Here is a 24,650-nt window from a genome sequence, read left to right as displayed (position 1 = left end):
AAATACTTAGATAATTCAAAATATTGGTCCAAAGTGGATAGCCATAATGATTAGGTAACAATTCTCAAGCAGTATACAGAATCATAAGTCATACCATTACTTTCACCAAAGAATTCTCAATTGAGCTGTCAGTTCATAAATTTTGTTATGAAAATTAAATTTTAACCTTGATTGCTCTTTTATTACTTACAAAAAATATTTTTTTTATTTATTTGAGAGAGAGGGAGAATGAGGCAGATAGAGAAAATGGATGCACCAGGGCCTCTAGCCACTGCAAAGGAACTCCAGACACATGTGCCACCTTGTGCATCTGGCCTACATGGGTACTTGGGAATCAAACCTCGATCCTTAGGCTTCATAAGCAAGCACCTTACCCACTAAATCATCTCTCCAGCCTCATTGTCATTTTGTGACATAGAAGAGGAGCTTAAGTAATCAAGTGTAATTCTTAGAAAAACATATTTATTGCTATCATATCATTTGTGAAAGCATTATTTCAGTAGAATTTTGTTAATTTATAATAAGGTTTATAATGAACTCTATCCTTCTTAATAAAAATATCCATCCCTATGTATTTCAAGCCATTTTAACAAATTTTCAGTCATCTGATTAATATTATCATTGTTAATAAATTTTACTTCTACAATTAGTAAACATTTGGCAACAGTATTCATTTGAGTTTGATCAGTTGTGTAATGTTAAAAATGTTAATATCAACTCTACACATCAGATTAGGCTAGCATTCACATCAAATATTAAAAGCAATTTTAATTTATATGCTTACTTTTAATACATAAATTCTAATTGCTTACTTTTTAATAAAAAGTGAAATTGCTTTATTTATGTAACATAGTATTTTATATGTATACATGATAAGGTATCCAAATCAAAGTAATTAGCATATATACTAGCCAACATATCTATTCCTGGTATGTGAATATTTCAAATTGATTTTCTTACCAATTTTCAAGTGTGTAATAGATTGTGATTGTTACCATCATGTTGTATACTGCATCTCCGAGTATTATTGCTCTTATCTAACTTAAATTTTTTTACCTTGACTGGACTACACCAACTTTTCAAAACCATTTCTGCCACAAAATAATTTGTATCATGTATTGATAATTCTGTGGAAAAGTTGTATGTAAATACTGTCAAGCATGCAAATTAAACTAAAATTCTAAGCTAAATGTGTTCAGTAAGGTATTTTGATATGGACAATTAAATTATTAATGTATGAAACTTACAAGTTATATTACCTCTATAAAACTTTATACTATTTGTGTCTCTGAATTTTATGATATGAAAATATATTTCCGGTTAAAACAACTTGGACAATGCTTTAAAATATGTGATGCCATACATGAAATGCAGTTCTAAAGCTGTCATTTAATGCTATGGTTAAGCATAAGAAATTGAAGTCCATTACTGTTCAGAATGTTCCCCTCAATGGCATATGATTTATTAGGACATACAAAAGACTGTAATCCATTGTATTCAAAAGCTTAAACTTCATAATAAAACAGGGTTTTCTTCCAACTCTAACCCCATTCATTCCTTAATCTTACACAAGTTCCTTCACCTTTGTAACCACTTTGCCAAGACTATAAAATGTAAGAAATTAATTTGTATGATTATTATAAGGTCAGTATAAAATTCATCATGTCAATGCCTGTTATATAATGCTAGTGATACAGTGAATATATATTCCCAAATGTTACTGACTGAAAGCACAATGAGAAGAGCACATTTTTAGAGTAACTTTTCAAAGAAGCTAGGGTCTGTTATGTCTGTTAGAGTCTTTGAGAATAAATTCTAATTAACTATGACAAGAACTTAAAAATTATGACTTGAAAAGTCTAAGACAATTAGAGATGAGTTACAGATCAACTACAGTAAGTAGTTCACAAATTTATGCTTCCTCTGTAACTGGGAGCCAAATTAAAATAATCTGCAGAACTGGAAAGCAAGAGAACACATAACAGACGAAACGAATTTCTGTTACAGATTTAAGTGAGAGTTAGTAGTGATTGTTATAAAAGGTTCTTATGAATTTGTGGTCACCATGAGGAATTCCAAATTGGTTCAGTCTATTCCTTCTGCTTAGGCCACATATTATACTCAAATTAAAACCATTTAGTTCTACCAAGATTTCTTGAACAAGTAGTGACTGATTATTCAGAATGCAAAAATACAAACACAGCATGCATTTTCTTATTGGTTTTATTGATTTAAAATCTTGCTTTCTTCTCCATTTGAAAAATCAAGTGAGATAATCAGAATTTCAATCATTTGGGTAACTATATGATTTAATTTTCTTTCTTTCTTTTTCTTACCCACAGGGTTTGCTAGTCCTCTTACTGGGATAGCAGATGCTTCTCAAAGCAGCATGCACAATGCCTTGCACATCTACATGAACGGAACAATGTCCCAGGTCCAGGGATCAGCCAATGACCCCATTTTTCTTCTTCACCATGCTTTTGTGGACAGGTTAGTTGGCATTTCTTTATATATTATGGTTTTATTGGATTGAAATATACTGAATCTATCAAGTATGACTCTGCCAGGCACTGGCTGCATTTCTTAGAGGTGATGCAACTACAGTTCCAGGATTCTAATGCTTTCAGAAGCTGGTTAAAAACAAAGCCATGGATATATGTAGTGGACCATGTATATATACACATACATATATACATGTATATATACACATATACATATACATACATATACATACACACACACACACACACACACACACACACACACACACACACACATATATATACTGTGTATGTGTATGTGTTTTGCCAGCGTCTCTTGCCACTGCAAAACAAATATCTATCTTGCTTGAGGAGGTTGCCTGGGAAATCTATTCTAGACTGTCAAGCTTTGCAAGAAAGCAACTGTAGCTGCTGAGAAATCTCCCCAAATCCAGTGCTTTGCAAATAGTCTTAATTAACTCTCAAATCCTTTTCTGATGTGTCTTGGATCAGCAGCAAGATAGCCTGAACAGAAACTGGTTCAGCGAATGAAACAGGTAGAAAGAGTGGGGCCTGATGCTCACTTTGTGACAGTTCATGCCTCAGGTCTTAGATGAAAGGAAATCATGTGGTGGACAAGCCATGAATGTTGAAGAGAGAACTGTGAGAAGGTCCTGATGCTCTTTCATGGTTGTGGTTCAGGAAAACTGAAGATCTTTTTGAGCCTCATTTTCTCCCTTACAAATGATTGAAGTGATAGTACATTCCCTTCTTTGGAGTCATGTAAATTTACACTTTATAAACTATAGCACATTATACAAATACTCATGAAGAGCACAGAGGGCTTTTAAAAGGCATATATAGTGTTGGAGAGACGGGTCCATGATTAAGGAACTTAACAGCAAAGCCTAAGGACCCAGGTTTGATTCCCCAAAACCCAAATAAACCAGATGCACATGACACTTGCATTTGGAGTCTGTTTGTGGTGGATGGAGGCTCTGAAGATCCTATTCCCGCTCTTTCTCTTTTAAATAAATAAATAAATAAATAAATAAATAAATATATTGCTTTTCTCTAAGTGTTTTATGGTATTAGTAATAACACCTTTAGTAACACTCGGAAGCCTGTCTTTTGAGTATGGGGGAATTTTGGTAAGTGCATACCTGAGGAATACATTCCAGGAATGACAAGCCCTCTTTTGTTCTCATTACAGAATAATTACATCTCCTCCAATGACTTCTTGGCTGTATTTGTCAGTGAGACTTCCCTTCCATTCTACTCCTAAAGCATCTTCTGGGCTATCTTGCAGAGAAAGCTGCCCCAAAACACGTGCCAAGTTGGCAGCACAGAAAGAATTGAAGCAGAAGGGTGGCAGCTAGGCAGGCCCCTGGGGCTTCTGGAAGGAACACCAGATTGCTTCTCTACTGGGGGCTTCAGGCTGGAGCTTTCTCAGAAAGGTAGAATATCAGGGAACTGCAGAAATGTCTTAGTCTGCTCCTGTAATCACTGTAATCAGGTGGGCTGGCAGAGGAGACATTGTCTTTCTGTAGGTTATTTTTCCCAGTCTTGGACTGGGTCCAGATTTTAAAATGCTCACTGATCTTCTTTCCTGGATCACAATTAATTCCCTAGAACAGATTTCATTTGTACCACAGTAATCATATTTGACCATATTCCCAGAGCTGCTGTTCCTGTTAGATTTAACGCTGAGAAAAATTTGTGTTGGATGGAACCACGTCTTTCTCTCCTAGTAAAGAAAAAGAAAAACCTTAGTTCTTGCCTGGCAAGGTCTATGCATATGCATTTCTGGCACCTAACATAGTCCCTGACACATACAAACTATCCATTAAGTACGTATTCAAATAAAGTGTCATATAATTGATAATTCTGAGGCATGTAGTCATATAGATTATTAATAATATTTTAGTCTGGAAGAAACTTCATCCAAGAAGATTGAATCACACTCTATCAAATGATAAAAAAATAATTACTATAAGTAATGACCTAGAGTACTCTATAATATGGAAAACTGCCCATGTCTTTGTAGATATTAGTGTGATTTAGTACTAGGGAAAGTAAATTACTTAAATTAAAATATTTGTAACCTAAATATTTCATAGGCAGGAAGAGAAAGAAAATTGAGTTTTCATCAGTTTGGCCCAATATTTATATCTGATCATGATCCATAGTCCTTATTTTACAAGTAAGAAAATTGGGGCATAGATAAGGTGTCCTTCTCAAAGATCATTGCTAAGTGCAGAGCAGAGTGTATAACATCATTTCTCAAGGAGGTAGTAGGAGATATTTAACCAAGGCAAGCAAAAGCAATGTGAATATAGAAAATGTCCTCATCACAGTCATTTAGAGAACAGAACATCATCACTGCTGAAATAACATTAAGAATCAGATCTAGGAGAGTCATACCAGAAAGCTGGAAATCAAGACATCTCTAGACATTAAATCAAATAATCAAGATCACAGATTTCAGTATTAGACATGCATCATTTTAAATTCCCAGGTAGTTATATCTGGCCATATAATCTCTACCAAGATATTTATTCTCCTCTAAGCCTTCCAAACTCAGCCATAAAATGGTGGTGCACACCTTTAATCCCAGCACTTGGAAGGCAGAGGTAGGAGAATCACCATGAGTTTGAGGCCACTGTGAGACTACAGTGTGAATTTCAGGTTAGTCTGTGCTACAGCAAGACCCTACCTCGAAAAATAAAAATTTTAAAAGACGCAAATATTACTAGCTACCCAGATTTTATTTTTTTAGTTTTTATTTATTAATTCCTAATGTACTTAGTATGAATACATCAAGTGTTCATACCATCCTTTCCCTCTTCCCACCCCTATTCTGCTGGGGGTCCTCCTTAGTGGGGTTGCAGGTATTCCCTATGGGGTTGTGGATTATGCATTGTGGGAGCAGCAGTCAGTTATCAGGAAGAGCTAATGACTCTGGGCATGATGTCCCTACCTGTGGCTCTTACAATCTTTCCACCCCCACTTTTAGAATATTCCCTGAGCTCCATTGGATTTTATTTCTGTGGTGATAGGCAAGTGCTTTACTAATGAGCTACAAACTATGACCTGTAGCTTTGATTATTACTATAGTATTTTATATGCAAACACCACTGTTATTAATACCTCATTACAAAGAGATACACACTCACCAATAAGATACTTACATTCTGTTGGGGCAGCACACGGTCACACCAGGAAATAAATAAGCATAAAACCCAGCTAAGCATTACAGTATGATATAAGCCATATATTCACAAAGAAGTACTTGGAGCAAGCCCCAGCCAATGCGTCTTTAGTGTGGCTGCTCTCTCTTAGGACATGAGCTTAACGCGGAGATCACAAAAAGAAGCCAGCCAGTCATTGAACATCCTTTGAGGAATGTGTTTCCCAGGGAGGAATGATGTTACTTTATCCCTGGCTGGAAAATTAGGGAAACTAAAAATGATAAAGGGAACTGATGTAAGATGACATTGACATCAACAGAGCTTGATGTTCAGTAGAAACTTCCGTGTTTTGTTTTATTCTGGTGTGCTAGCTTTCCATTTCCAAGAAAAAAAAATAATTTGGCTGACAGTTTTGGAGGTGCCTTTCCATGATGAGAGTACTCTGTTGCTTTAAGGTCTGAAGTAAGACAGTGGATCATGGGGGGGAATGGGTGAAGATACAAACTCACTGAACTGCTTATTGGGAAGCAAAAGAACAAAAGATAAGGGGATTAGTGTACCAGAATAACCTTCAAAGACACACCCTTAGTGACCAAAAGACCTCCAACTAGGCCTTCCTTTTAAAAGACTACGTCATCTCCTTATAGTTCCATGGGCTTGGAAGCAAGCCTTTAATGTTTGGAAGGACACTTCCCCATGTCATAATACCTGGATATTGAAATAAAATAATTAGAATTATTTCTTCCTTTCCTTTTTTTTCCTTTCTTTCTTTCTTTCTTTTTTTTTTTTTTTAATTCTTTTTGGTTTTTCAATGTAGGGTTTCACTGTAATCCAGGCTGACCTGGAATTCACTCTTTTCAGGGTGGTCTTGAATTCACGGCGATCCTCCTACTCTGCCTCCCAAGTGCTGGGATTAAAGGCATGGGCCACCATGCCCAGCTTTAGATTGATTTCTTTAAGTTGCCTTGGTAGCTATGACAAATGGATTGTTGGGCAAGAACTGCAATAAGTGGGCAGGTTATTCTATTGTTTTAGTTCAAGTGAGAGGTGATAGAGTTAATAACCAGAGAGGTGACAAGGGAGTTGCTGGGAAGACAACTGAAAGCACATGTACTTCACGAGTAAAATCAGCAGGACTTATCAATGCAATATGTCATATCAACATACTTCCCAATAATAATTTTAAAAACTAAGATGGTCTCAAGAATTAGGAGCATTAAAGCAAGTAGTGGGGCTGATTATTGAAATATAATAGAAACATAAGAAATTCATAAGATGAATTATAGCTTTTTAAAATATATCTGGACATATTATAATTAATATCAATATAAAGAATTCTACTAAGGATTGAGATCATATAATGTGGTATTCAGAAGTCAAACTAGGGTCCTGGAAAGAAGGCTCAGTAGATAAGAGATCTGGCGTCACATGCATGATGCTTGAGAAGGCCTAAAACCATCTAGTCCAATTCTACAGAACCCGTGTAATATAGCTACACCAGAGCATGGCCTGTAACTCAGTATAAATGGCAGCACCCAGTGAAACAAGGCTCTGTCTCAAGGAAACCCATAGATGAGTGATGGTGGGGCACACCATTCCTTCTCCCCTGGCTCTCCATAATCACCTACATGGGGTATATACATCTACATACACACAAACATTCACCAGACACACCACACCACAAGTGACACACACACACACACACACACACACACACACACACAGAGAGAGAGAGAGAGAGAGAGAGAGAGAGAGAGAGAGAGAGAGAACAAGTAGGAAACACATATTTGATAGTCTTTACATGTAGATATCATGTAAAACTGTAGGAATAGATAAAAACACCATGGGACTGACCATTAAAAATAAGAAAAGTGCAAAGATTTTGGCCCATCTCATTATTAGAGGACCAGATACATAAAAGCTAACCATAAGGAGGAAGACATTTGCTGGTGAAACAGGACAAAAACCAAGATAGGAGATCCCCAAAGCCACATTACAAGAGATAACAAGCACTAATTGAAGAAATGCACACAGTTGTTCTGACAAGATGAAGAGAGAAATGTGTCTACTGGACTTTTATCTTTATGAAAATGTGAGGGCAACTGCAATTTCAGCCATACAGACTCGGTGTTTTGGAAGCTTTGGGCACCAGACTGAAAAGATTTCTTACAATCTTTGGAAACATTTAGTTTACTTTTTAATATTTTTTGATTTATTTGAGAGAGAGAGAGAAAGAGGAACTTTTATCGTGTGTGTGTGTTTCTGCATGAGAGAGAGAGAGAGAGAGAGAGAGACAGAGAGAGTGCAGACTTGCCTGCATGCCACGTTGAGCATGGGGAGATCTGAGGGAAACATTTGGGTGCTGGTCCTGGCCTTCCACCTCCTTTGAGGCAAGGTCTATCATTGTTCTTTGCTTCTTTTACCAGGGTAGCTCCTATCTCCCTCTCTCCCTTCTTGTTCATTGGAATGACTGGGATCACAGAAGGCTGCCACTAACATTCAGCATTCTACATGGGGCCTGCAGTTCTGAGCTGGATACTCAACGCTTTGTGGAAGTGCTTTATCCACTGAGCGTTCTCCCTAAACCTGGAAAGAGTTTTGAAAAGTCATAAAATAGTGTAGAAAGAAGTAAGAAGGAGAAGTGGGATCAAAAGAAGAGCTGAAACATTTTGATGTTTAAATATAGGGGATATTAGAAAATGTTTGCATGTTGTTTGAAATTAATACAAAAAAATTACAGAGGATAAAAAAGAAAACTGTCATACCAGATTTGCAGGCAACTGAGATCCAAAGCTAAAAGCCAGGTGGAACCTTTCTAGAAGGAGGGATGCACTGCCTTTTGCCTGTTTGGACAGAGAGCGAGGATAGAGAATAGGCACACGTATATATGCAAACCATATTGCAAAAGTCAGCTATTCTGACCTAGCTAATTCTATTTATTTTCTCCTTCAATACGATTGGAGATTAAACATATTGTAAGGGTTGGTTGGGAAGATACGAAGGAGAGCTGAAAAATGTGTAAAGGATTTGAGGGAAATCTTAGCACCAGTGAATATATGAATCATGCTGATTTAGCAATAAGAAAGTAATATAGTTTAATGAGTTTCCTTAAAATCTTCCTGATATCATGCATGGCATTCCCATCTACCTACCTACTTATCTATCTGTCTATCTATATCTATCTGTTTGTCTATCTGGCTGGTTGGCTGGCTGTGTGTGAGCATTTTCAAATGTATCAATCCTTTCCATCCTGAAAAATATTCTTATTACACCTTTTCCAAAAGATTGAATACTGATACTCATAAATATTAAAGAAATAATTTTTCCAAAATTTCTGAACTAATTTGATTGGTATAGTACTTCAACTCATGTCAGTCTCTGTCTTTTGGGTTTGTCACTATGTCAGCTCACAGTTCAGTGTAATGATAATGACATGTTGAGTGGTTTTATTAGCTTCCTGTTGCTATAACAGTATCACAGTATCACTGAGTGGCATAAATATCAGATAGTTTTTGACAGAGTTCTGAGGATAGAAGTTCAGTCACCAGAGTTGGTTTCTCCTGAGGTTTTTCGACTTTGGCCAACTTGTTCTAGTGTCTTCACAGTGAATTTCCTCTCTGTGTGTCTTTGTCCTCTAGTTATTTCCTTTAGTGATACTGGACATGTTGGAGAACTGCTCCTACCACCTTATTAAAAATAACTGTGATTGTGTTTCTAACTGCAGTCATAGTATGAAATATTGGGGTAAGGATTTTAGCATATTAATTTGGAGGAAGGACACATTTAATCCTATGAGAGGCGGCAATGGTAAAAATAAAACTGTCGCAGAATGAAGACAGAAGAGGAAGTAGAAATGTTAAAATAGACCCAAGATTTTAAAATGGTGATGATAAAATAAAATAGACAGATGATGTAAGAGGATTAAGGAAGAGAAACACAGAATGGCTTTTTGCTGTAATAATAAGTGGCAGGAAACTGATTATAAGGGAAAAAATCCAAAGACATGATACAAAAGCCATTAAAGTGAAATACATTGATATACTTTTTAAAGCAAATTAGGAAAAAAATGTACGATTTTAATTCTAACTGGTATTCTTAATGAAAAATTTTCCCAAAGTGAAAAATCAAGAATATGATGGTTCCAACATATTAATATTCATAGGAAATACTACATTGTGAATTTAACTTGTGATATTATTTGTAATATTTTAAAATTTTGATTCATTTATTATTGTATTTGATGACCTGTGGGTTTTTGGAAATATGAAAATAAAATTTATGCATGTTTTTTGGTAAAACAGGTAACATAGGAAAGCAAGGACATATAGAATACAAATGTCACTTCTTCCTAGTAGCAGACCAAGATTCATCTGTGAAGTACAAACTGTCATGTCTTGAACTTAGAATAACAATGAGAATACCAATGGTTTGAATGATGAGGAAAGATATATTACTAAATCCAGTAAGTCAGAGAGGAAGTGGCAGTTTGGAAAAAAAAAATATTTGTTGCTATGTCCTCACACTGCAGGAGAAAAACACTTAAATTGATCAAAAGAAGAATGTTTGTTGCAAAGTGTGTTTTGCCCACAAAAGGAAAAGAAGGAGGAGGAGGAGGAGGAGGGGGAGGGGGAGGAGGAGGAGGAGAAGAAGAAGAAGAAGAAGAAGAGGAAGAGGAAGAGGAAGAGGAAGAGGAAGGAGAAGGAGAAGAAGAAGAAGGAGAAGAAGAGGAGGAGGAGGAAGAAGGGGAAGAAGAAGTAGAAGGGGAAGAAGAAGGGGAAGAAGAAGAAGGGGAAGAAGAAGAAGAAGAAGAGGAAGAGGAAGAAAAAGAAGAAGAGGAAGAGGAAGAAGAAGAAGAGGAAGAAGAAGAAGAAGAAAATGAAGCAGAGTCACTCCTTTCAACTTATGGAGAAAATAGGAACAGAACAATCTTACTGATAGAAATTACTGTGTCCTTTACCCAACCAGCATAACATATTTTTTTTTTTCTTGTTTTTTTGAGGTAGGGTCCCACTGTAGCTCAGGCTGACCTGGAATTCACTATGTAGTCTCAGGATGGCCTCGAACTCACAGTGACCCTCCTACCTCTGCCTCCCAAGTGCTGGGATTAAAGGGGTGCACCACCATGCCCGGCCACTATTTTTGACTACGAAAACAGTGTCTTTTAAGCACAGATTCTGGCTCTGACACAGGGTGTTCAGAACACTTGCCCACAGCATTGAACTGCTCGCAGTCAATATTCACTTTAAAAGGATGACAGAAAGAAGCACACAGAGAAACGTATTCCCAGCCCTGTGCTACATGCTAACCAGTTATAATCTCATTTCTGGTCCTCCTTCTCCTCAATGCAAACTAATGATACTGCCTTTTCTAATTCCTAGGGTCCTCTTATTTTCTGTACTTTGAGGGATGGATGGTGCTTAATTTATTTTGAAGGAATGTCTTCCTTATCATTGTAAAATTGTGATCTATGCTATTATATATCAGATATGTGGTTTTCTATTATAGCAAGATATTAACCTAAGAAATATTAAGATTCTCTAGATAAACCAATAAAAAGGAAGGTTGATAAACATAATGGTTGAAACTTACATTGCTCCCTTTAAAATACAAAGAGCAGTCATAATCCGGAAAGAAAAAAACTGTACGCAGAATCATTAAAGTGGGAAATTGTCTTGTTCATGGTGATGACTGTTGGGATTTGGTCTCGTTGACCTAATGTGTAGATTTTCCACAGATGAAGGACTTGGGCTCACAGCTTATACTGAAATGTTTGCATATAACCAAGACCATAGAAGTCAGTAAATGAGTATACTAGGAAAATAAAATTCTAAATAAGTCATAATGGAGCTATAAATATCTAAGACCTAGATAGATAAATCCTTAAAAAAAATTAAATCTGAGGTTTTCACTTAACACAATTTTGTATTTGGATATTAACCTATTATTGATTCAGAAAATGTAAGTAAAAAAAAAAAAAAAAAAAAAAAAAAAAGAAAAAAGAAAAAAGAAAAACTTCCTGAAACTGAAACTAAGAACTTCAAGTGATCAATACATGTACAATTAATTTCCATTTGAATATACTATTAAAAAAGAATATACTTTGTTCATGGGCTGGAGAGATTGCTTAGTGGTTATGCACTTACCTGTGAAGCCTAAGGACTCTGGTTCAAGGCTTGATTTCCCATGACCATGTCAGCCAGATGCACAAGAGGGCACACCCCTCATTTGCAGTGGCTGGAAGCGCTGGTATGCCCATTCTGTATGTGTCTATCTGCCTCTTTCTCTCTGTGTCTGTGGCTCTCAAGTAAATAAATAAATGAACAACAAATCATTAAAAATAAAATAAAAATAAAAAGAATATACTTTGTTCATTTATATTCTCTTACATTTATTTTGAAATCTCTACACTAACCTGCATAATTAAATATCTCCTGTAGGACTAAGTATATACAGGCATTCTATTATTTCAGGTGGAGTTTCCTATAAATTTTGATTGAATCAATTTGTTTAAAAGTGCTATTCTACTGATATGGAGGTACAGATTTTTATCTGCTTATTTCATTATTACAAAGCAAAAAGTTCCAGAGTAAAATTTTGGAAAGTAATTATTAATGATATCTGTAGTTTTGCTTATATATTTTAAAGATTTATTCCTAGGTCTACACATCTTTCTCAAAGTTATATCATTTAGTAAATGGTCATGATTTTAATAATGTACTGCTTTTTATTCCTGGTTCTAACATCCACGTTAATATTAACTTAGTAAAAACAACAGTCCTCTTCAGAATTGTGGGGGTTTGGGGGAAGATCATTCTTTTATATTATTATTATTAGTTATGCACACAGTGTTTATACAGCCATGTTGGTACCATTGTTAACCTCCTCCCTGTTCTCCCCCCTCTGCAGGGACCCTCCTTGTTGGGGAATGTGGGTTGTACATTGTGGGGTTAGCCATCAGTTGTGGGTAAGAGGCAATGTCTCTGTGCATAATGTCCCAACATGTAGTTCCAACAATCTTTCCGCCCCCTCTTCTGCAAATTTCCCTGAGCCATGATGGGTTCATTTTATGTCTACTTCAGTTATGAGGTCTTGGGAGCCTCTGTGTCTCTGGATAGCTGGTTTTGTAGGAGTTGAATGTTCTTTGTGTCTATCTCATTCACTCTTGTGCTGGTACCAGGTTCACCAAGAAAGTCACACTCTTGCTCATTTCCCCAATTTCTCTTGGTTTCAATTGAGGTCCTGGTGAGGTGCACTAGGCTGATTCTCTTGTCAGGATCTGTGTCTATCTGAAAAAAAAAGAAGCAAATTCTCCAACAGAGAGTGAAGTCAGAACCAAAAAAATGGGATATAGTTGTTAGTTTAGAAAGAATTTAATAGGTGTAGTCCCTCTGGTAGCCCATGATTGGTGGGAACTTGATAAAGGACAGTAGCCTTTTTTTGTTGGATATAGTTCTGATTTGCTTCCCAACTACAGATATGGGTTACATTCCACTGATCAGATCAGTTAGTCAAATCAAGAGCAGTTGGTTACCCACCATGGCTGTGTGCCACTGTTGCACTTGTATGAGCTTCACATCAGGCTGTTTGCTACTGAGTACCTTAGACTAGAGTTTATTGGACAAATGTTGGTTATTTTCCTCCCGTTGCTCATATAGCACCTTCTGGCACTAGACATACTAACTGGGGACTGACTCTCTTCCAGATTCCAACCATGTTACTCCATGTTCCATATCAACAACATAAGGCATTTTTGGCAGTAGGGTCTTACCACCAACTTTTGGTGAGTCATCAAGTTCTCTGACAGAAATATGCCTTCTTTTGGGAAACCTTGTAGGTCTCTCTGATCAACATCTCATTGTGGATGTTAACCACATGCTGGTACTGGGAGTTACACACCAGTTCCAAGGAAAAGAAGGAAGAAAAAGATAGGTCATATAAAAGAGATGGGGGGGAAGACAGGAGACGATTAAAGTTAGTCTTCATCATGCACTCTTCAGGGCCCTGTGATTCAGGTGCTCCCAATAAGGACTTCATGAAGATTCAAACATTGAACCTGTCTTTTAGGTTGTAGAATTTTATGGTACCATTACCATTTGGGTAGTTTTGTGTCCTCTACCCCTGATCCTTGAACCACCCCTCCAGCCTCACCCTCCCTATTATCCAGCCCTCCAGATTCTTATTAGATAAGTGAGCATCTTGGGCAGATTCACGTTAGGAGCCACAGATGAGTGAGACCATGTGACGATTATCTTTCTATGATTTGATGAGTTTGCTGAGTATCTTTTCCAGGTTCAACCATTTTTCTTCAAATTTTTTGGGGTCATTTTTCCTTGCTGCTGTGTATAATTCCATTGTGTAGATATATCACAACTTGGTTATCCAAGTGAATTTTTTTAAAGGCAGCATAACTTTTTCTCTAAACAAATAATAATTTATTTAGTAATTATCACTACGTCTGGGATCACATCACATAATACTTTGCTATTCATGTCTCACTTGCTTTAATTTCTCTTAGTTGCTTCTCCTTTTACCCCACACACACATACACTTTCTGTGTTTTTATTTTTACAGCTTTTTGCAACAGGCTAGCCTCAAATCTGAATCCTTCCAAATCAGCTTTTTGAGTTCTGAGGGTTACAGACATGCACTAGCATGCCTCACTTCACTTCTTTCCTGATTCATTCAAACCTTCCAACCTTTCTTCATTTCTTTCCTTCCTTTCTCTTCTTTATTATTTTGTTTTGTGTGTGTGTGTGTGTGTGTGTGTGTGTGTGTGTGTGTGTGTGTGTATGTGTGATATGTATGATGTGTGGGGATGTTGTGTGGATGTTTGTGTATTCATAACTATGGACACATGTAGGTCATGGCTGCATGTGGAGCTCAGAAGGCAAAATTCCAGGGTGAGTCTTTACATTTTCCTTCAGGCAGGGTGTCTCATTCTTCTTGTTCTCTGTGGCCAGTTTCCATGAAATTCTCTTGTTTTCACCTCCCTTCTGTTGGCATAGTGAGATTACAGAAGCCCACCATAGCTTCTGGCCTTTACATCTGGTCTGGGGATAAGAAGTCATGTTCTTAGATTTGCATGGCAAGTGTTTTAGCCATTGAGTCATCTATCTAGACCTTCCCATCTGTTTCATTTGTGTTAAATATTTTATAATGATTCTTCTATTCCTATAATTGGCCTCTTCTTCTTCTGCTATTGCCGCTTCTGCTTTTAATTCTTTCATATTCCATTCTTCTTTTTTTCTCCCCTTTACCTTCTTCTGTGAAACTTTGAGAAATGTCATATGGACTCTTAATTTTGGGAAAAAATTGATTTCAGATCTTCTCCCCATTCTTTCTGGGCTTTCGCTTCCCTTTGCCATCCTCCTCCTTTTCGGCTTTCTTCCTTCCTTCTCCTACTTCTTCCTTTTTATTTCTTTCTACCCTCCTTTACTTCCTTCTTCTCCTCTTTCCTTTTTTATTCTTCTCTATGACTTCTGAGCTTCAATTATGTCAATTAAAAGCTAAAATTTAAAAGAAACCTCCAATGGTGAGTTATCACTACTTTTGGTGTAACCCAAGATAAGTGCTGCTGGAGTATTAGAATAATATTTTTCTTCCTCCTCCAGATTTTATCAGGTTATGCACATCACAGAAAGAATCTATTCGTGTCTCACTTGACACCAGGACTGCTGCTATTGCAGGCACTTGGCTGTAAGATTGGTTGGAGTCCAGGAGAGGCACTGTCTACTCCAGCATCAATTTTATGTGTGTCGGCACCTCAATTATATTTTGAGAATCTCCGTCAGTCATGTTGAAAATATAATATCCCTCATCCCTAGATGTGCTCAGTGTTATAGGAAATATAAATTTTCCTTAAATTAAATTTCAGATTCAATCCAAATTTTGTGCCCTTCTATATAAAAAGTATTTCTACTTTGAAAAAAATACCTCAAATTGAAAAGATTTCAAAATTTGGACAATAGGAAAAAATTATATAAATGAGTCACCTATAATATGTATTTGGGAAAGAAGTCATTTCCACTTCCACCTGGTTTCTAGCACCTATAGAGAATTTACATGGAAGAAATATTGGCCAATAATTCAAACTCCACAATGCCTCTATAAGACCACACCCCAAATTCTCAAGGTATTCTCTCAGCTAGAAATAAAACCAAGCATTCAGTGGAAAATCCATTATTATGTTAGGTCTAATCATTTTAAATGCCTAACAAAAAAGTCTTTGAAATTCATAGTAAATGACATACTTTTGCTCTGTGTTTTTCTACTTTTTTTTATTTTTTTATTTTTTTAAATCAGAAATAACATTAAGGGAAATGGTGTGAAAACAAAAGAAACACTCCTTTGGCCTGAAGGTGGCGGTTCTAGAAGGAGCACTACAGTCAGCGCCAATAAATGTGTATGCTGATAATGCATTGACCCTGCTGAAAACAGCTGCTTCCCTCTTTGCAAGAAGAAACTAATATTATCTATGTGCCAGGGAGGTGACTGCTCCCTGCTCTGCTCTAAAGAAATGATGCATTATATAGTTATTTCTGATATCAGATTGAGCCTTCCACAGTGGGGCAACATGGGCTGGCTTCTGTGAGGAAGAAAATTATGCAGATTCTGCAACCAAAATAGAGTTTATTTATTTAAAATTAAGTGTATGACAGAACAGACTATTAAATTTGTACAGTATTGTAGCACACAGCTTTAGGTTCGCTGAGATGAACTTCCAGACCAGGCACAGTTATGGAGGAAGAGATATTTATTGAAGCTTACAGATCCAGGAGAAGTTCCCATAAAGGCAGAAGAATCTGGCCTGCCTTCACAGGCCCAAGCAGAGAGAGAAGAAGCACAAGCCAAAAGCTCCACAACACAACACACTTCAGGAACTCCAGCTAGGCACACTTTGCATATCTTTAGATTGAAATCTGAAACCCATCACCACACCTTAAGATTACCCAGTGACATTGCCTCCAGCCAGGTAGCTAGCAGATGCAAACAACAAACAAACAACTGAATATATTGGGGGCCACCTATTCTATTCAAACCACCACAAGTATCTACTCACTTTTGGTTTATTTTTATATGTTTCTCCATTTATTTGGTTTTCTAATCTAATTCTATAGGATAGCAATATATTTTATAAAGAACAACATTAAGATTAAAATTAAAATTCCTCAATTTTACATAATTTATCACCTAACTTAAAATCTTTTATTCATTTTTTAAAATTTTTTTGTTTATTTTATTTATTTATTTGAGAGCAACAGAGAGAAAGCTGCAAGGGGGGGGGGGGGAGAATGGGCGTGTCAGTGTCTCTAGGCACTGCAAAGGAACGCCAGGTGAGTGCGCCCCCTTGTGCATCTGGCTAATGTGGGTCCTGGGGAATTGAGCCTCGAACTGGTGTCCTTAGGCTTCACAGGCAAGTGCTTAACCATTAAGCCATCTCTCCAGCCCCAAAAGCTTTTATTTTATATACTGACTCAATAGCAGCCCAGGCTCATTTTTGCACATTCTCTATTGACCACATGTTGGCATATAGGTAGTGTGAAACCTGCCATTTTATCTTTAAAAATATTATATACATTCAGCTCCTAAAAAAAAAAGAAATTAGTTTTAGTTTATTTTTAAGATTATTGCATTTACAAATGATGAAACTGACAGTATGGTTTTCATTTTATATGCAAGCAGAGAGACAGAGAGAAGAGAGACAGTCAGAGAAAGAGAGAGAGGGAGAGGGAGAGAGAGAGAGAGGGGGAGAGATGGGCACATGGGGAGCCTCTAGCCACTGCAAACTCCAGACACATGTGCTGCTTTGTGCTTCTGGCTTTATGTGAGTACTGGTGAATCAAACACAGGTTACTAGGGTTTGTAGGCAAGTACTTAACTGTTGAACCATCTCTCCAGACCTAATTTTATTTTTGTTCTTACCTTACTTGATGTACATAGCTAAGATGAAAATAAATTTTTTGCTCTCCACTATTTTTAAGCTATCATGTATCATATTTTTAAATTTTCTTATCTTTATCCACATAGGATCCATTTGAGAAGATTTGTTTTCATTTTCCAATAGCAATCAATGTGCCTACTATTTTCACAAGGCTACACACTCAAAATTAATTAAAAGGCATAAAATAAGTGTTATGGATTTAATTATGGTAATTCTAGAGACTTTATTCACACCACAACATAATTGCACATTATTGCATTTTATGAATAACATAAATGTTTTTTAAATCAATTAAACATTCCTTTGCTAGTCTTACTCAATACATTCTGCTCAATGTCCTCATTCATTTTTGAAATCAGACTGACCCAAAAGAAAAGCTAATCTATTGCTAAGATCTCTTCCATTCCTTTCTACATAAATTAATGAATGTATTCAAAATGTCACGTTCCAGCCGCAGACAAATGATGGTGATTGCCATGTATAAAAATCTGGGCATCAGCAATTTAATGAATACAAGAATAAACTGCACCTATGCCCACATGAGTAAGCCAAAAATTAGGAACATAAATACAACCAGACATTCATAAGTTAGCACTGTTCTAGCTCACTTTCTACATCACCACATTATGTTTATTCCTTGCAACCTTAGCACTCTTCCCACATTAAGAAGCATTTCAGACACATTGTTTAGAATATTGGAATAGAATCACTTTCATCTTGCAGAATTAATCTTAATCTCTTTCCTAAAGATGATTGGTACTCTTTAAATTTCTATCCTGAGAAAATGTCAACTAGGCAGATAACCTCATACTCTTTCAGTCACTCATTTTACCCTGAACAACAGATCTCACACTAACTTAAAACGCTTGGAACTCACTTAGAAATAACATCATGAATCTGTGACCCTCCTACCTCAATCCAAAAAGCAGCTGGGGCAGGACTTATCAATCATTTTAACTAAAGAAGGGCATGGTTTTTATATGGAAAATTACAAAAGAGTATTGAAAGAAGTTTAATGATCTTGAATGACCTTGCTTGTGTATTATAAATTTTCTCTTAAGGTGACACGTTTCTACAGATTCTATAAAATATCCATCTAATGAGAGGAAGTATTTGTATTCATATGTCACAGACACTCACTGTTCTTAATGCATGAAAGATTTTTTGAATAAAAGTGTCTTACTTTTTATATGTGCCCTTAGAATGTTGTCCAGAGAATAAATGGTGGTTTTGATCACATACTTGTTGCCAAATATGCTTATTCCACAGAACAACAAGTCCAGAGAGTCCCTCCCACTGCCCTTCCAGCAGTGAAAATCATGATTAATTTTTTACTTTAAATAGAGACTGAATGACATCTTAATATAACATATACACATAAATGCTACTGTTTTTTTACTATGATTTCCAATCCATTTGGATGACAAGCTCACAAAAACAGTAAAAAAAAAAAAAAAATGGCTATGCATTTATCATATCCTGTGTGAGATGACAGCATTCTTTTGAGTCCTGATATTCTGTGATGTGTGTAAAGTAGGTTTATAAATATAAGAATGCTCCTCTCTTTTAAGGACCATGACTTTTTGATAGTACCAATTTATATCTTTACTTAGGAAAAAAAAAAAGCTTTTCCCTTGGTTCCTACTAAATATCAATATGTTTAATTAGTATGTTTGAATATTTCGTTTCATTCATCCTTACCTCAGTTTTGAGTCCAGACTGAATATGCACAAAGAGAACGGGGAAAATTGGGCTTTTATTCACATTGCTCAGTTCTTAAAAGGAAAGAAGAAAGTCCTAAAAATTTGGAGATGCAAAGAATAAACTAAATTATTATCTCTAAATGTCCAAGGGCTGGATGTGGTGGTACATGCCTCTAATCCCAGCATTTAGGAGGCAGAAGTAGGAGGATCATCGTGACTTCGGGGCCACTCTTGAAACTACATAGTAATTTCCAGGTCAGCCTGGACTAGAGTGAAACCCTACCTCAAAAAATGAAGAAAATAAAAATAAAAATAAAAAATAAATGTCCAAGAGTGTTTAAGTAGCTAGAAGAATGGCTTCAAGATAGGATGCCATCCATCTGAACTTTGAAGGCAGGAATTTTCAGACATGTCAAAGGAGGAGTTGTTAACGTGACTGCATAGCTCATTTTATCCTCAGAATCACTGTCCCTTAGTCCATTGCTTGTGGGATTCATAGATTTTTGAAGTTCCTGTTATCTTTCATATTTCTTATGGGGATCCTTTCAGCTTAATAAATTTCAGCACTAATCACTAGGAAGGAAATAGGAAACAGTGGATTGTAACTTGTGACTTTACAGAAAGTACATAGCTCCCTTGGTTTCATATTCCTGAATCTTGTTGAGATGAACATTGTTGACTTGCTGTTTTGGTCTCCGTGATGCATTGTGTATGTTGAGAAAGGGAGGCTCTAATTCCACCACTGTGGAAAGAATTTCTTAGCAAAGAAAATAGGAATCTTGTCCTCATGGTTCTCTGTCTGCCCATGGTAAAATTCCATAGAAACGGTATAATACATTTGCTCTTTGTCAACGTGGTAATTTACATTTTTAAATATAGATTAAGGGCTGGAGAGATGGCTTAGCGGTTAAGCGCTTGCCTGTGAAGCCTAAGGACCCCGGTTCGAGGCTCGGTTCCCCAGGTCCCACATTAGCCAGATGCACAAGGGGGCGCACGCGTCTGGAGTTCGTTTGCAGAGGCTGGAAGCCCTGGCGTGCCCATTCTCTCTCTCCCTCTATCTGTCTTTCTCTCTGTGTCTGTCGCTCTCAAATAAATAAATTAAAAAAAAATTCTTTAAATATAGATTAAGTGGTTGCCAGGCATGGTAGCACACGCCTTTAATCCTAGCACTCGTGAGGCAGAGGTAGGAGGATTGCCATGAGTTCGAGGCCACCCTGAAAATACAGAGTGAATTCCAGGTCAGCCTGGGCTACAGTTAGACCCTGCCTTGAAAAACAAAAAAATAAAAAATAAAATAAAGGAACAGAAAAAGGACTGGATAGAGATATATAGGTGAAGATTATTATTATAAGAAAAGAAAAAAGTGGTGAAAAAGTGGCTATGTATCTAATCCCAGTAGAGTATCTCCTCTTACATCCAATATTATGTAGACAGTGGATAAAACAGACAGAAAATAATCTGTTTTTCAGCATTTCATATCTCTTTTCGTGGGTTCTTTCCAGTAGTCAGGGTCCTTAAATGTGATTCAAATGTCAAGTTGTAAGCTGTAGTTGCATTTGCTTTTTAAAGGATGCTTTCCTCATTGTTTTTAGTTCTTCATGCTAGTCTTAAACACAACCTTTTTCTCATCTACATTTCAAATTATATTAGTATCATTATTTCATACATTAATGCATTTGTGTTCCATATGCTTCTATAATTGAACATCATAACTATTCTGAGGCATGCATGGAACATTTGCTGTTTGCCTGAAACACTTGAGTTCATGGTAAATTTCTCTTTCCAGATGTTATCCCTGGTGTTGAAACATCTGTGACATTCTTTATTTTCTTGTCATAGATTTAAAAAGTGCTTTTAATTTTTCTTTTTTTTACATTTAGCATAAGTCGTATGTACTTATCCATACTCTATGTAGAGATCTCATTCTTCAATCTTTAAAAAACCTCTGTACCATAGAACAAATCCAAATAAATGTTTCTATTCACCATGCTTTTTGACAACATCCCCTTTATCCAATAGCAAAAGCATTTTCTATTGACTATATAATAAATTCAAATTTTTCTGGAAGAAAGCCATATATTTTGTACTTTATTCTTCTCTACCCATTTTTCTCTATATATTTTTAATCAGTATGAACCACACTGCTATTAGTTTTTTATAGCTGAGGAGGACATGGTATTTGAAGACAATGTGATGGTATAGATAAGTTGGCAAGTGACATATTGATGATACAAAATGATGATGAGACCTCCAGAGATTTTTATCAACAGGACGTCTTGGAGCTACAGAATAGATAAAGCTAGGTTAACATCTGTCGCAGTAAGAGGAACAATGATTGCATGTAGCCTCTGTACAGCTGTGAATGTACAGATTTTAGGCACATATTGCTCTGGGTCAAGAGTGCAGCCACGACACTGAGGAAGTAAGGCAAAGAGTGTGGATTGAGTTCAGTTAGCATCACTACGCATTCCTTGCCAATGTTGGTCATCTGTGCTGTGCAAGGCAAAGGTAAATGAAGGCACAGAAAACCTGGTTACATTATATTAAGCAGGTAGATTGTATGTTGCTAAGATTAACTTCAGAGCAAGTTATAAAACAAGAACTATCAGGAAAAGATGTCTCACAGCAATAGTCTCAAAACAGTTATTTGGAAGGCCCATATGCAATATTCCCAAGGTTTTTTTTTTTTTTTTTTTTTTTTTTTTGCCATAGCTCGTCCCCATAGTTCATTCATATATTTTATTCTTACAGTTTATTCCAATTCCCACAGAGCCGTAAGTGCAAAAGGAGCCTGCATTCCAAATACAGGAGTGACCATCATCTTTATATTTGGGCATATGAGGGACTATTCCACTGTAGTCCTCAGAGACAGGGGAATCTACCATCACTGGAAAAGAACTAAGGATCTTTGGTGCTTGTGAAACTAGCAACATTTCAGTTTGGGTGCAAAAAACTAGAGGGTATTTTCTGGTGTTCTTGGCAGGAGTGCTGTGTATATAAGAGTATGGCTATACCAAGTTTGTACACCTGGGACTTACCTAACTTTTATTGCTATGAAGGATGAAGCTCTGTCTGTAGCACTTGAAGGCATCACTCCACTGCATAATTAGGTCCTTAGGCTACTGAATAAATATATAAGAAATATAAATAACTGAAGTTATCAACATATGAGTGACTTACTCCCCTAAAATCTGATTAAGGGATGAATTCTGCCTTTAAAACTTTCATATTTTCCATTTTATAATATATACTACCCATACATGCCTATGCAGATAAATGCTCGGTAACTGTTTGCTAAACATACATCTCAAGGAAACACTTAATACAGTTTCCTTGTAAATGGATTTGGAATTCCTCTAGGAAGACTGTTTATAGAATACTTATTGTCAACTGTGGCCAAGCTGTAGCCTGGCTTCTATGAGTACATCTATAAACAAGTGAAACATTTATGTTTTAGGTGCTGGTGAGATGGCATAGTGGGCTACTCTTTGTTATCAAGTTCTCTCAGCTGTACAACAAGGGTACAAATAAAACATAACATAGTATTTTAAAGATTAAATATAAAATACTTAGACTACTACCTGGGTAGGGTTATATAACAAAGCTCTCATGACTGCTAGTATTGCCAATAAACTTCCCAAAATTCTTATTGGAGAAATACAATAATGATGTATGCTAAAGCCTTAGCATATAACTGGACAAATTAAAGATGCCTAACAAATAGCAACTACTACTGAATTAGATAGTCATTTTCATTATCAAAGTGGTTAAAATTATCATTCAAATAAAGAATTATAAAAATAGAATGCATTGCAGACAGTTTTTTAAGTGGTTCCTGGAACATAAAATTACAAAGGTACATTTCTTTCACAAGTTAAAAACATCAAATCAAAATGGACTAAAGTTCTTCAACTAGTAAACTACTAGCAGAACATGTTCAAGGAATAGTTCAGAAAATTACAATGGTGATGTATTTTTGACAATATCATAAAAGCACAAGAACCACAATGTAAAACAGATAAATTGGATTTCCTGAAACAAAAACCTTTCTGTAGCAATGAAAATAATAGAAAAAGATGACATACAGGATTTTGGAAGATATATGTGCACTATGCATCTGTCAAAGTATATAAGAAAGACAATAGGAAAAGGATAGAAAGGTAGAAGAGAAAAACGAGAAGAAAAGAGAGAACAAAAGAATAAAAATAACAAGTAATGGCAATGATATGGAGAAAAGAGAAACCTTGCACACTGATATTGAAAATGTCAGAGTAGTGACTATGTAAAATAATACAGAGATTTATCAAAAGCTTAAAGATGGGATTATCATGTGACTCAGAAACCCCACTACTGGATACATTTCAAAAGGAATTTAAAATCTATGTGCCAAACAGACATCTGTACTCTCATGTTTATTGTAGATATACTCAGAATAACCAAGAAATGAAAGCAGTCTAATTGTTCATCACACACTGAACAGATAAAGAAAATGATACAGGGACTGGAGAGATGGCTCAGCAGTCAAGGCACTTGCTTTTAAAGCCTAACAACCCAGGTTTGATTCCCCAGTACCCACACAAAACTAGATGAATAATGTGACATGTGCATCTGGAGTTCATTTACAGTGGCCAGAGGCCCTGGTGCACCCATTCTCTCTCTCTGTCTTCTCTCTCTATCTCTCGTTACTTGCAAATCTCTCTTCTCTATCTCTCTTTGCTGGCAAACAAATAAATAAAATATTTTTAAAAAGAAAAATGATACATAGATTACCTTGGCCATGAAAGGATTAAATACTACCACTTACAACAATATATATGAAACAAGATCATGATATTTAGTGAAATAAACCTAAAAGAGAAAGTTTTATGTGATATGACTTATATGTGGATCTAAAAAGTTGATGCCTTACAGTTTGAGGATAGAATGTTAATTAGTATTTGTTGAGAACTGTAGATGAATGGGGAAAACTTGAGCAACAGCTACTAGGTTATATTTGGACTAGAAGAGTATTAATTACCTATTTTACAATAGGATGACTCTAGATGAAGACAGTGATTCTATATGTCAAAAGCTATATTAAGGTACTTTCAATGACTTCACTAAAATGTGTTAAACTTTTAGGAGATAGGAATGCTTATTTTTTTTTATTTTAAATTTATTTATTTGAGAGCAACAGACACAGAGAGAAAGACAGATAGAGGGGGAGAGAGGGAATGGGCGTGCCAGGGCTTCCAGCCTCTGCAAACGAACTCCAGATGCGTGCGTCCCCTTGTGCATCTGGCTAATGTGGGACCTGGGGAACCGAGCCTTGAACCGGGGTCCTTAGGCTTCACAG

The 24,650-nt window shown here is 36.3% G+C and overlaps 1 protein-coding gene across 1 annotated transcript in view; it reads left to right on the top strand.

Moving 5' to 3' along the window:
- Tyr (tyrosinase) overlaps window positions 1-24,650 on the top strand; it is a 73,315-nt gene that overhangs the window by 28,822 nt on the left and 19,843 nt on the right. Inside the window, exon 3 of the mRNA XM_004658118.3 lies at window positions 2,343-2,490. Coding sequence (XP_004658175.1) covers window positions 2,343-2,490 — 148 coding nt within the window. The remainder of the gene's footprint in view (window positions 1-2,342; window positions 2,491-24,650) is intronic.

Source organism: Jaculus jaculus, chromosome 3, assembly GCF_020740685.1.
Source record: "Jaculus jaculus isolate mJacJac1 chromosome 3, mJacJac1.mat.Y.cur, whole genome shotgun sequence".
Classification (NCBI taxonomy): domain Eukaryota; kingdom Metazoa; phylum Chordata; class Mammalia; order Rodentia; family Dipodidae; genus Jaculus; species Jaculus jaculus.
Note: the sequence above shows the minus strand (reverse complement) of the source record. Positions and strands in the feature narration are given on the sequence as shown.